General features: G+C 41.8%; 1 protein-coding gene across 3 annotated transcripts; it reads right to left on the bottom strand.

The window, feature by feature from the left end:
- Positions 1 to 103: 103 nt before the first annotated feature.
- LOC115158445 (E3 ubiquitin-protein ligase RNF170) lies at positions 104 to 12,571 on the bottom strand. 3 transcript variants are annotated; one of them, XM_029707395.1, is made up of 7 exons: positions 12,450 to 12,571; positions 10,014 to 10,082; positions 9,400 to 9,502; positions 8,382 to 8,490; positions 5,244 to 5,317; positions 4,688 to 4,798; positions 104 to 1,362 (listed from the first exon to the last, which is right to left on the bottom strand). In XM_029707395.1, the coding sequence occupies exons 2-7, from the start codon at positions 10,052 to 10,054 to the stop codon at positions 1,063 to 1,065; spliced, it is 738 nt and encodes a 245-aa protein (XP_029563255.1). In that variant the 5' UTR covers positions 10,055 to 10,082; positions 12,450 to 12,571; the 3' UTR covers positions 104 to 1,062. The 3 variants fall into 3 exon arrangements, with proteins under 3 accessions (XP_029563255.1, XP_029563256.1, XP_029563254.1); XM_029707396.1 differs by lacking the exon at positions 12,450 to 12,571 and adding an exon at positions 12,312 to 12,426; XM_029707394.1 differs by lacking the exon at positions 12,450 to 12,571 and adding an exon at positions 11,838 to 11,929.
- Positions 12,572 to 12,611: the final 40 nt, after the last annotated feature.

Raw genomic sequence — 12,611 nt, 5'->3', positions numbered from 1 at the left:
ACTTGTATTTTAATGTGTATATGAATATGTAGTTTAATGTCTATTGTATTTTGATGTGTATTGTTGTGCTAAACAGGGCTCATCTGGAAAAGAGTCATTGGTCTCAGCATTTACTCCTTGTTTAATAAGGACAAATAACAAACTTTCAGAACAATAAATACACCATTTATAGGATTTAACAAGTATTCACAATATTAATATCAAGTATTTACAGTTTCACTGAGAAACAGCAGGGTGCAATATAATAGGTCTACATTTAATCTGCACCCCCCTGAACAGACCCCAGGTTTTATTGAACCACTGAAGGCCATTGATAACAGTAACACGGGCACCAAAATAACAGCTACAGGTAGGGTTGCAAAATTCCAGGAACTTTAAATAAATTCCCTGTTTTTTTCTACAAATCCTGGTTGGAGGATTCTGGATTTCCTGCTTATTCCCTCCTGATTCCAGGAACCCTCCAACTGAGATTTTGGGGAAACCAGGGAATTTATTGAAAGTTCCCTATATGTTGCAACACTAGCAACAGGTACTGTAGGAGTAGAAAGAAACACTACACAAAAAAAAATCTGAAAATATCAGACAATGAACCTCAAAATGCTGCATAAAAAAACATTCAACACATTCCATTAAACATGCCCACTGGAGGAGGAGAAACTATTTGTGTAGGTTCCACTGTTGCTTTCATCAGATCAGTGGTCATGGAGGAAAGAAGGCTAGGTGTGACACTTTATGCATTCAGCAATGCAAAAACTGAGCCCCTGGTTAGACTTACCACTATTAGGCTCTAAACCTCAAACCTCAGCTAGTGATACAGTGAGTCCAACACCTGGGGTGTAATTAGTCCAAAATGTTTTGCAACCAAAACGAGAGTTTTGTCCCTCCCTGTTTGGTTCCTAGGGAATACACCCGTTAACCCCAGGATGAAAAACAGCAGACATACACTGCTGACTTCTTGCTAGGTCTCTCTCTCAAAAAAGAGGTTTGTCACCTCAAGAGATCTGTTGAAATGAAGGCTAAATCACTGGTGGCCATCATTTCTGCTGCTCGCTCTACAGAGAGTTACTGAACAGGCCTACCCCCTGTGTGCGCTGAGGAGTTCCCACTATCTGGTGCCATCTGCTGGTTGATATTGATAACACAGATGAGCAGCAGGAAGACCACCACCAGGTCATCCAGGACCCCCAGGAGGCCAGACAGGGAGGGTGGCGCGTCCAGGGGCGGTGAGGTGAAGGACACCACAGTCCCCAGACAGCAAAGTGCCACCCGGAGGAAGAAGAGGCACACTAGCCCCCCCATGGTGCCCAGGCGGCGGATTAGCAGCTGCAGGAACAGGGGCGTGTCACACAGGTAGTCTGTCACCTAAGGGACAAGACAAACGGGCACAGGTGTGAGTAGAGGGTGTCACGGTCACCTCGCCTGGCTTCAGGTGGGACAGAGAGATCTTGTTCTGTAGAGTTGGTGTTCCCAAACTCTTTGTGGCTGGGATCCCTTTTGTGATGGCAAATTCATCAGCGATTTAAAAATAGCATACAAGGAGTTTTACTTCGACGTTTTCAGTGCATGACTGGGCGAACCAAGTCTTGGGCCCAGTGAAAAAAACATTTAAAAGGCACTTGGCATTGAAGAGAAAAAATGTGTCTTCAAGCTAATTTTCTGCAATTCTACACATTTTTCCATATGCAGAGTGCCTTCATGTTCAAAGCATACATTTTGAGGAATACAATACGTATTGAGTTTAAAATGTGATAATTGGTGGAGAACTGTAGATACCAATAACGCTGTGAGCCTCCCAGGCCCATGTTGGCCAATGAATAATATTTGTATTGTAGTATACAGTGTTGGGGAGTAGCGAACCTGAGAGTCTATTGATGCACCCGTGTGTCAATCTAAGTAACATAATAAAAAAAAAACATTGAAGTCCGTCAATTTAAGCTAGAGATATGTTTTTTTGTTGTTGTTCCACATCTGCGGTGGAAGGTGGCCGAGCTGCAGCGGTGTTTGTCAGACCATGAGACATCCCGAAAATCGGTCTTCTGAACGGTTTTGTCTACAAAATAATATGACCACTATGTGGAAAGGGGAGACTCTCACGAACACGAACTTGATGGTGTCACGGGACTCATCTGAAGGTAACCCATACAAATGAATGGAAGTATGGACATATATATACTGCTCAAAAAAATAAAGGGAACACTAAAATAACACATCCTAGATCTGAATGAATGAAATAATCTTATTAAATACTTCTTTCTTTACATAGTTGAATGTGCTGACAACAAAATCACACAAAAAGAATCAATGTAAATCCAATTTATCAACCCATGGAGGTCTGGATTTGGAGTCACACTCAAAATTAAAGTGGAAAACCACACTACAGGCTGATCCAAATTTGATGTAATGTCCTTAAAACAAGTCAAAATGAGGCTCAGTAGTGTGTGTGGCCTCCACGTGCCTGTATGACCTCCCTACAACGTCTGGGCATGCTCCTGATGAGGTGGCGGATGTTCTCCTGAGGGATCTCCTCCCAGACCTGGACTAAAGCATCCGCCAACTCCTGGACAGTCTGTGGTGCAACGTGGCGTTGGTGGATGGAGCGAGACATGATGTCCCAGATGTGCTCAATTGGATTCAGGTCTGGGGAACGGGCGGGCCAGTCCATAGCATTAATGCCTTCCTCTTACAGGAGCTGCTGACACACTCCAGCCACATGAGGTCTAGCATTGTCTTGCATTAGGAGGAACCCAGGGCCAACCGCACCAGCATATGGTCTCACAAGGGGTCTGAGGATCTCATCTCGGTACCTAATGGCAGTCAGGCTACCTCTGGCGAGCACATGGAGGGCTGTGCGGCCCCCCAAAGAAATGCCACCCCACACCATGACTGACCCACCACCAAACCGGTCATGCTGGAGGATGTTGCAGGCAGCAGAACGTTCTCCACGGCGTCTCCAGACTCTGTCACATCTGTCACATGTGCTCAGTGTGAACCTGCTTCATCTGTGAAGAGCACAGGGCGCCAGTGGCGAATTTGCCAATCTTGGTGTTCTCTGGCAAATGCCAAACGTCCTGCACGGTGTTGGGCTGTAAGCACAACCCCCACCTGTGGACGTCGGGCCCTCATACCTACCACCCTCATGGAGTCTGTTTCTGACCGTTTGAGCAGACACATGCACATTTGTGGCCTGCTGGAGGTCATTTTGCAGAGCTCTGGCAGTGCTCCCCCTGCTCCTCCTTGCACAAAGGCGGGTTGTTGCCCTCCTACGGCCTCCTCCACATCTCCTGATGTACTGGCCTGTCTCCTGGTAGCGCCTCCATGCTCTGGACACTACGCTGACAGACACAGCAAACCTTCTTGCTACAGCTCGCATTGATGTGCCATCCTGGATGAGCTGCACTACCTGAGCCACTTGTGTGGGTTGTAGACTACGTCTCATGCTACCACTAGAGTGAAAGCACCGCCAGCATTCAAAAGTGACCAAAACATCAAAACGTCTGTGGTCACCACCTGCCGAACCACTCCTTTATTGGTGGTGTCTTGCTAATTGCCTATAATTTCCACCTGTTGTCTATTCCATTTGCACAACAGCATGTGAAATTTATTGTCAATCAGTGTTGCTTCCTAAGTGGACAGTTTGATTTCACAGCGGTGTGATTGACTTGGAGTTACATTGTGTTGTTTAAGTGTTCCCTTTATTTTTTTGAGCAGTGTATATATATCCTAGATATGACAGACACTTCAAAACCGTATTCCTTTTTTGCCAGTTATGAGTGTGTTGTTCAATGCTTTTCTATGGGCTATAGTAGAAATGGCCAAATTAAATATTTTATCAAATCATTTTTTATCTATATTTTTTTATACATAAAGTGGTCCTAAAATGCTAAATCCAATACCTAAATGATCCATGGTATGACCAATCTTAAAACAATTCCATATGTTAGCTTAGTAGAACTAAGTTGTAGTGTGGTTGTAGCATGGTTTGATAAAGGATATGACAAGGTTTTGTGTGTTACTAGGTTGTAGTGTGGTTGTAGCATGGTTTGATAAAGGATATGACAAGGTTTTGTGTGTTACTAGGTTGTAGTGTGGTTGTAGCATGGTTTGATAAAGGATATGACAAGGTTTTGTGTGTTACTAGGTTGTAGTGTGGTTGTAGCATGGTTTGATAAAGGATATGACAAGGTTTTGTGTGTTACTAGGTTGTAGTGTGGTTGTAGCATGGTTTGATAAAGGATATGACAAGGTTTTGTGTGTTACTAGGTTGTAGTATGGTTGTAGCATGGTTTGATAAAGGATATGACAAGGTTTTGTGTGTTACTAGGTTGTAGTGTGGTTGTAGCATGGTTTGATAAAGGATATGACAAGGTTTTGTGTGTTACTAGGTTGTAGTGTGGTTGTAGCATGGTTTGATAAAGGATATGACAAGGTTTTGTGTGTTACTAGGTTGTAGTGTGGTTGTAGCATGGTTTGATAAAGGATATGACAAGGTTTTGTGTGTTACTAGGTTGTAGTGTGGTTGTAGCATGGTTTGATAAAGGATATGACAAGGTTTTGTGTGTTACTAGGTTGTAGTGTGGTTGTAGCATGGTTTGATAAAGGATATGACAAGGTTTTGTGTGTTACTAGGTTGTAGTGTGGTTGTAGCATGTTAGTAAAGGTTATGAAAGGTTTTGTGTGTGGTACTGACCTTTCGAGGGGCTCCTGAGTAGCGTTTGTTGTAATCTGTGATTTCTCCCAGAACCTCCCTCTCTTTACTGTCTGACCAACCCTTACTGAACAGACGACACAGGACCTTGACCTAAGAGAGAGAGATAATCCATTCCAGTTACATTCACCAAATTCTGAACCATTATTTATCACTTTTATTCAAATTAAAGGGATAGTTCACCCAAATTGCAAAATTGAATCTTGGTTTCCTGACCCTGGAAGCAGTTGATCAAAAAGGTATGAAATCAATCCATGCTTTGGTTTAGTTTCCCTGGCACTGTTTCCAAATGCTAACGTTTTAACATTTGTGGCACAAATCCCATTGAAGTCATGGGACCAATATAAGCATTTCTTTGCGCATCATGTCCAAATCATCCAAATGTATCTACATTTCATTATGAAGCTCACAAAAGTCACTTATAGATGATTTGAACATGATGCGTGAAAAATGACATTTTGCTCAATTTCTTTCCAGATAACAAGTGTAATATCTTGGTAATAATGGCTGTTTCTACACTTGGGTGTATCTTCCTTACCTTTTGTCTACACAGAGGGCAGCTTATGGCGTCCAGCCAGGATCCATGTCTCCAGTATGAGATCAAACAGGGAGCTGCAGTCAGAGAAACAAGGTAACATAAATAAGCACTCTATCACTTCTAGTTTCATTAATATTTTTACCCCCAAAACAACGATTCACCATTAAGGAAACACGGTCATATCGCTAGTATAGTGTGTTTATATTATTGTGCATGAGGCGGAATGCGGGAATGAGCAAAATGCTGACAGCAGCATTAGAAGCTGTTGTAGTAGTGATATGACCTTGTCTACTGCATGTTCATGAATTAACACACACTTGGATGGTGTTTAGGTGTAAAGTGTAGCTCCTCTCTCTCCCACTTTCTCTCTCTCTCTGAGGGGAAGGCAGGGTTAAGTGGGGCAGGTCAGGTGGAGTTGTTATTACGTCATGTGATGATGACACAGAAAATGGTGAAGGTTAGGTGAGTGAGAGGAGATTGCCTGTTGCTACTATCATTATCAACCACTATCTTAACCCACCACTGATATACAGAAAGTATTCATAACCCTTGACTTATTCTACATTTTGTTGTGTTACAGCCTGAATTCAAAATGTATTCCTTTTTTTTTTCTCACCCGTCTACGCACAATACCCCATAATTACAAAGTTATGTTTTTAGACATTTTAGCAAATCTATTGAAAATGAAATCCAGAAATATTTCATTTGCATAAGTATTCACACATCTGAGCCAATACATGTTAGAATCACATTTGGCAGCGATTATAGTGGTGAGTCTTTCTGGATAAGTCTCTAAGAGTTTGGCACACCTGGATTGTACAGTATTTGCACATTATTATAAAAATAATTCTCCAAGCTCTCTCAAGTTGGTTGTTAATCGTTGCTAGACAGCCATTTTCAAGTCTTGCCATAGATTTTCAAGGCGATTGAAGTCAAAACTGTTATTAGGCCACTCAGGAACATTCAATGTCATTTTGGTAAGCATATATTTGACCTTGTGTTTTAGGTTATTGTCCGGCTGAAAGGTGAATTTGTCTCCCAGTGTCTGTTGGAACAAAGACTGAAGCAGGTTTTGCCTGTGCTTAGCTCTATTCCGTTTATTTTTTATCCTAAAAAACTCTCTAGTCCTTGCCGATGACAAGCATACCCATAACATGATGCAGCCACCACCAGTTGCTCAGTGATGTGGTGTTGGATTTGCTCCAAACATAAGACTTTGCATTTTGGCCAAAAAGTATATTCTTTGCTGTGTTTTTTTTTTACAGTATTCTTTGTCACAATTTTTGCAGTTTTACTTTAGTGCCTTATTGCAATCAGGATACATGTTTTGGAATATTTTTATTCTGTACAGGCTTCCTTCTTTTCACTCTGTCATTTAGGTTCGTACTATGGAGTAACTACAATGTTGTTGATCCATCCTCAGTTTCTCCAATCACAGCCATTCAACTCCAGAACTGTTTTAAAGTCACTATTGGCCTCATGGTGAAATCCCTGAGCGGTTTCCTTCCTCTACGGCAACTGAGTTACAGTAGGAAGGACGCCTGTATCTTTGTAGTGACTGGATGCATTTATACACCATCCAAAGTGTAATTAATAACTTCACCATGCTCAAAGGAATATTCAGTGTCTGCTTTTTTTTTACCCATCTACCAATAGGTGCCCTTCTTTGTTAGGCATTGGAAAACCTCCCTGGTCTTTGTGGTTGAATCTGTGTTTGAAATGCACTGCTCAACTGAGGGACCGTACAGATAACTGAACTTATTTAGGCTTGCCATAACAAAGGGGTTAAATACTTATTGACTCAAGACATTTCAACTTTTCATTTTTAATTAATTTGTAAACATTTCTTAAAACATAATTCCCCTTTGACATTATGGGGTATTGTGTGTAGGTGAGTGACACAAAATCTCAATTTAATCAATTTTACATTCAGGCTGTAACACAACAAAATGTAGAAAAGGTCAAGGGGTGTGAATACTTTCTGAAGGCAAATGTAGCTGTCTATGACTGTTGTCCCATTTCTGTAATGAGGTTATTGTCAAAACAGACAGTTTTGCCTACTCAGAGATAGCAAACCGAACTGGATCGAAAAGGTATTTAAAATGTGTGAAATTCTCTTGATTTAGCAAGCTTGTATTTTGCACTTTTGGGACTATTTTGTTGGTTCTATTGAGCCAGGCGAACTAAGTCAAGCACACCTTGTCACGACTTCCGCCGAAGTCGGTCCCTCTCCTAGTTCGGGCGGCGATCGACGTCAACGGCCTTCTAGCCATCGCCGATCCACCTTTCATTTTCCATTGGTTTTGTCTCGTCTTCCCTCACACCTGGTTTCAATCCCGTCAATTACATGTTGTGTATTTAACCCTCTGTTCCCCCCATGTCCATGTCCTTGTCCGAAATTGTTTTCTTGTAGTGCTTGTGCACGTTATGCTGGGGGTTACCGGGTTTTGTTTGACCCATTATTATATTGTTCTGTCTACGTTGGTTTTTATGTGTATTAAACGACACCATTGTAAATTAGTTTTCGCTCTCCTGCGCCCGACTTCTCTGCCGCCAGTACGCACCACGCTACACACCTCAAGTATTTCAGATATTTTAAATTTGTGTTCACCCAGGTACGATAGCAAGACAAAGACCAGACTGGAAGCCAGATTGTCATAACAATTCCATATAATCACCATAACTTAGGACCTTTTAGACCATGGATGGCCTGGGGAGAGTTTGCACACGCGTGCCAAAAACATCCTTCCTATTTTCTATGGTTTTCATAGTGAGCCTACGTGACTCTGGCCAAATGAGAGAGATGTGTGTGAATGTGCAAAGCCTGACTGTGTGTGATCTCCATCAGGTGGGAGCCACACACTGGGTCACTAGTGTGGCCCAGACTACACAGGTATTACACGGATAGAGACACGGATGCTTCGTTGGCCAGACAGATGGACAGACAATAGAGTTAAATAGATCCCCCCTGACCTGCTGCTGTAGTCAGTGTGTTGAATGGTACTTTCATATGTAATGTAAATGTTAATATGCTACCCTCTGGGCTCTAAAGACCTCTTTCTATCTGTATAAGTTTCTATTGGCCCTTAGATAAATCCGATCATGTGCAGGTGGTGGTGGTTCGTGGTACTGTCTTACCACAGAAGAGATGGCCACAGTTGGTCTGTACGGGGAAGCTGGCAGTTTGTAGACACACAGGGCAGAGCCAGTCTCTGTGGCCTGCGGATGGACAGATCTGAGAGGAGTTCTTGGGAAAGAGAGGAATACATTGGTACAGTTAGAGATAGGTAACTATAACACCGGTTTCTGTTTCTCTGACCTCTCTGCACTTAATTGATCACTAAAGAGTGATTGGAAAGGCAGGTCCCATGTCTAAAACTGGCAGATACTGTGGCCTTTAGGAACAGTAGATACACACCTCTGGAATAGCAGTGAAATAACAGAAACAAGCACCAGGGACGAGATGAGGCCAAGGTCCTCTAAATGGACCCCATCATAAGGAACTATCAGCTCGGAAATGATCAAGGTCTAAGTTAGCTTGCCAGCTGGAGGAAGCCCTGGCATCCCCTCCTTCCATCCAGACTGCCTCTCTTCTAAACATTATTAATAACAGTAATAGTTTTTTGTAAGAGTAAGAGTTATTATCAGTTAATAACAGTAATAGTTATTTGTAAGAGTAAGAGTTATTATCAGTTAATAACAGTAATCACAACCAAACAACTAACAACAATAACAAACTAAGACAGTGACATTACTCTGACATAACCAGGAATGATTTGGGTAGAGCATCTCAACTTCTCTGTCCAACAGAACCATGTTCTGTTATGAATTTAACAAAAAGTACAATGTAATTATGCTGGTCTTTGTGGCAGCAATGATTTTAGCACTATGGAAAGTATGGCCACTATTTATCCTGATTCCCTACAGACAGTCATTTATAAATATAAAAGACATGCAGCAAAACTTTGCTATACTACAATTCATGTTTTCTAATATAAAAATGATTATTGACATTGTGGCATGCATTGATTGACACTGCAGTGTGATTATAGTGGTTGTCACGTCAGGGCTTAGAACCCGGCCCCCTAGCATTCTTAGATGTTAGGGCTCATCAGTAGTTGACCCAGTGTGTGTGTGTGTTTCTGTGTGGCCTCACCTTGCTGTAGGTCACATGTTTGAGGGATGTTCGGTCCTGTGTGTGTTCTGAGGATGATCCTAGGTGACCCTGACCCACTGTGACCTCAGGCAGAGGGTCACATCTGGAGGAGGTGGGGGAGGAGGAGATTGGGGAGACGGGGGGAATAACATGAATTACATTGTGTTAAAGTTCAAATTGGCGTGCAACAATTTATTTAACAAACTATCAGTCCCCATAGCTGTACAACTTGTTGCTTATTGATAGTTTCAGTTGACACTGAATGAAGTCAGTAGATAGTTTGTCCAACATCTATACATTGTCTATACAGGACAATACACATACGGTATATTGCAGCCAAACTGGGATCTTATAGTGATTTGCCCAGTGCAAGTTTAGTTAGTTGGTAAACAGCTAGTAACCAGATACTAGACACCCCATTCCCCTATACCAAGTACCCAAACTAGTTAACTGTGAAAACCATCTGGATACCAGATAAAACACAACCCCAAGCTACCAGACCTTTACAGTCTAAGTACCAGACACCCAACCACACCTATACTAGCAGCATCTGTAGTGTGTGAGTGGGTGGTGTGTAGAGGAGAGGGTTTATGCCCAGAGAGAAGAAGACTTACCTGGGATGAGAGCTGTGTGAGGTGTGCATGGTCTGATTCATCTGGCAGCTGGAAGTGTAGGTCTGGTAGCTGTAAACAGACAGAGAGCCTGAGAGTGTCTCCTAGACACTCATGAGTGTGTCTATGTAGAGTGTGTGTTTCCCGGAGAGGCTAGAGAAGGAAATGTTTCCTGACTGCATCATTGTACACAATAAATCTTACTGGTCAGTTAATCATTAACTAGGCCTTTCGATCTGGGAGCTGATGGCAGCCTGCCTGGAAGAGACTTAGAGAGCACCAGATCACATTATTGATTGCAGTGAATGTCAATGTTCTAGGATGACAAAACATAAAAGCAGATTCTCTAATATGTGATAGATGTGATTGGTAAATGTTATTATAACATGAAATCAATAAGGGCTCTAAACAAAAACTAGGAAGCGTTTCCATGGCCATTCCCATTTCCAAATTCTATTTTGATCATGTGACCACCCACACAAGTTCAAAGCTATCCTGTTTGTCCCCGCCTTTTCAGTCTTAATAGTTTAGTGCCAACTTGGCAATGATTTACTGAAGGTTTACTGAGTTTAAAGCCATTACCATAAAACACCAGCTCTATGGTGAAATAGAGTTGTGAAAAACCTTGTTGTTGTCTATCAATCCATATGTATCAGACTCATAGAAATGTATAGAGATCTCTACTTGGAAATAACCTGTTTTAGCATGGACATATACATTAAGGGCTTCCACTAGTAGTCAACTGGGTGGGGATTCCTATGGATTAAAGCAATCAGCCAATGATCAGAGCATTGTCATCTTCTTCAAATTGGGTTGTATGGTTTGTATATGGCTTTAAACTATATCAGCGGCATCTAGTGGCCACAATAAATGAATAACACAGAAGAGTTGGTTCAAGACTCCTGCACTGCAAGTCCTGGTAAATCACCAATCGCTTTACACTTTTTTGCAAACACAAAAGAAGACGAAAATTGAGTACTTTAAAATTAAGAAAATTAAGAATGAATCTCTTTGAAGAGCACCCCAGTTGAAAGAAATATCAAACCCTCTAAATTCACTAGGATTCGCACAAATGCCATCATAATAGTCTTCATACATAAGTCTGTCACATTGGTACTGGTAAAGATACCGTAGATACAAATTCGCATTGCCCAAGGTCAAGATTACAACTGAATTCCCACAGTCTGCCATTCTAATGAGTAATAAAGATCTGTTATCAGCAAGTGTATGTTTGCAACGTGAAAATATTCACGTATGATGTTGAACTGTTGTGTCTGTTACAGCGCTTCACAGTCTGCTTCCTGGAACACAAACGTTCACCCTACACTTCTCGATCTCAAGTACAGGATAAAAATGCCTCCAAATCTCTAAAATCAGCAGGAGTCGATCGATTTGGCAGGGGTCAGAGGGTGAATGCTGAACTAACAGGCTAAGAGTGACTTTGTTCTCTCCTGACACAGGGAGAGAGAAGGAGAGAGAGAAAGTGAAAGGTCTATTCTAGCCATATGGGCCACTGGAGATGGCTAAAGTACAGTGTCATTTCACTAAGACACACACACACACACACACACACACAGTTTGTCCCACATTCCTTACTAAGGCATCGTGGCTGGCCAGCGAGTCCAAGTCAAATATACATGTGACATTACAAAAGACTAAGCATGCTTAATAGAGAACCTCAAATGAAATCGCTTTTTAGTCCAGGAGTAGACTTAATCTGGGTCTGGGAATCCGGCCCTATACGTGTTAGCAGCTGATAAACAAACAGACAGTGGTCTGTTGAGTCAGAAAAAGTGTTTTAACTGAGTATGAGTTTAAATCCTTTACCTCTCTACCAGCCAGATTATTTTTGGGGTCAAGTGTTTAAGGAAAACACCCCTCTGTGGGTCCACATTTTGACTCATGGGTCTGTGCCACCAGGTATGGTAAAATAAATAGACCCTGATTTTCTTGTCATGAGACCAGGCACATGAGTTTCCCTCCTAATCTTATCTGTGTCAAATTAGACTGTAATAAAAAGTTAATTCCTCACATAAGAACACACATGTGAGCTTCATTAACCATTAACATGAAGAATAGGATTGTGGGTAGCTGACTCAAACTACTCCAGGGTAGTTCAACTAGCCATTCCTTTGAATTTGTCTACACCTGACCTTGTACAGGAAATGTCATGAATGAGAGGTTATGGTAAAACAGAGATTCAAGTGTTACACTTTCACAGGGCTCTTCATGAGAATCATTATAAATGTAAATCATTGGCTTGACTGTTCACTGTAGATTTACCATTCAGATGCCACTAACCAGTCACTAACATACACACTTCATCATACCACTGCCACAGCATCCCACACACAGACTGGGTTCCTTGCTGTACTTTCTGATTTCCCTAGCGAGTCTTACTTGATTGGATAGGTAAGCAATATGGTAAAGGTATATTACCCTTGTGATTTAAATATCCACCAAGTACCCTAATTATCACTCTTTCAACATCGGTGATAAAAAATTGCGAAAATACCGAGAAAAGGGAGCAAGGTTTTAGAATGAAATCCAACTCAGATTTTTGAGGCGTTCCGCAAACCCTTGATTCCGCTCTGTGATTGG

This window comes from Salmo trutta, chromosome 22, assembly GCF_901001165.1.
Source record: "Salmo trutta chromosome 22, fSalTru1.1, whole genome shotgun sequence".
Taxonomy (NCBI): Eukaryota; Metazoa; Chordata; class Actinopteri; order Salmoniformes; family Salmonidae; genus Salmo; species Salmo trutta.
Note: the sequence above shows the minus strand (reverse complement) of the source record. Positions and strands in the feature narration are given on the sequence as shown.

Bases quoted from the DNA above. Each gene is read 5' to 3' on its own strand.
- LOC115158445 (XM_029707394.1), bottom strand. From the start codon at position 11,914: ATGAGTCAAAATGTGGACCCACAGAGGGGTGTTTTCCTTAAACACTTG. The intron at 10,083-11,837 runs GTAAAGGATTTA...GTCTGTTTACAG, and splicing joins ATAATCTGGCTGGTAGAGAG to CTACCAGACCTACACTTCCA. The intron at 9,503-10,013 runs GTAAGTCTTCTT...CACCTCCTCCAG, and splicing joins TCACACAGCTCTCATCCCAG to ATGTGACCCTCTGCCTGAGG.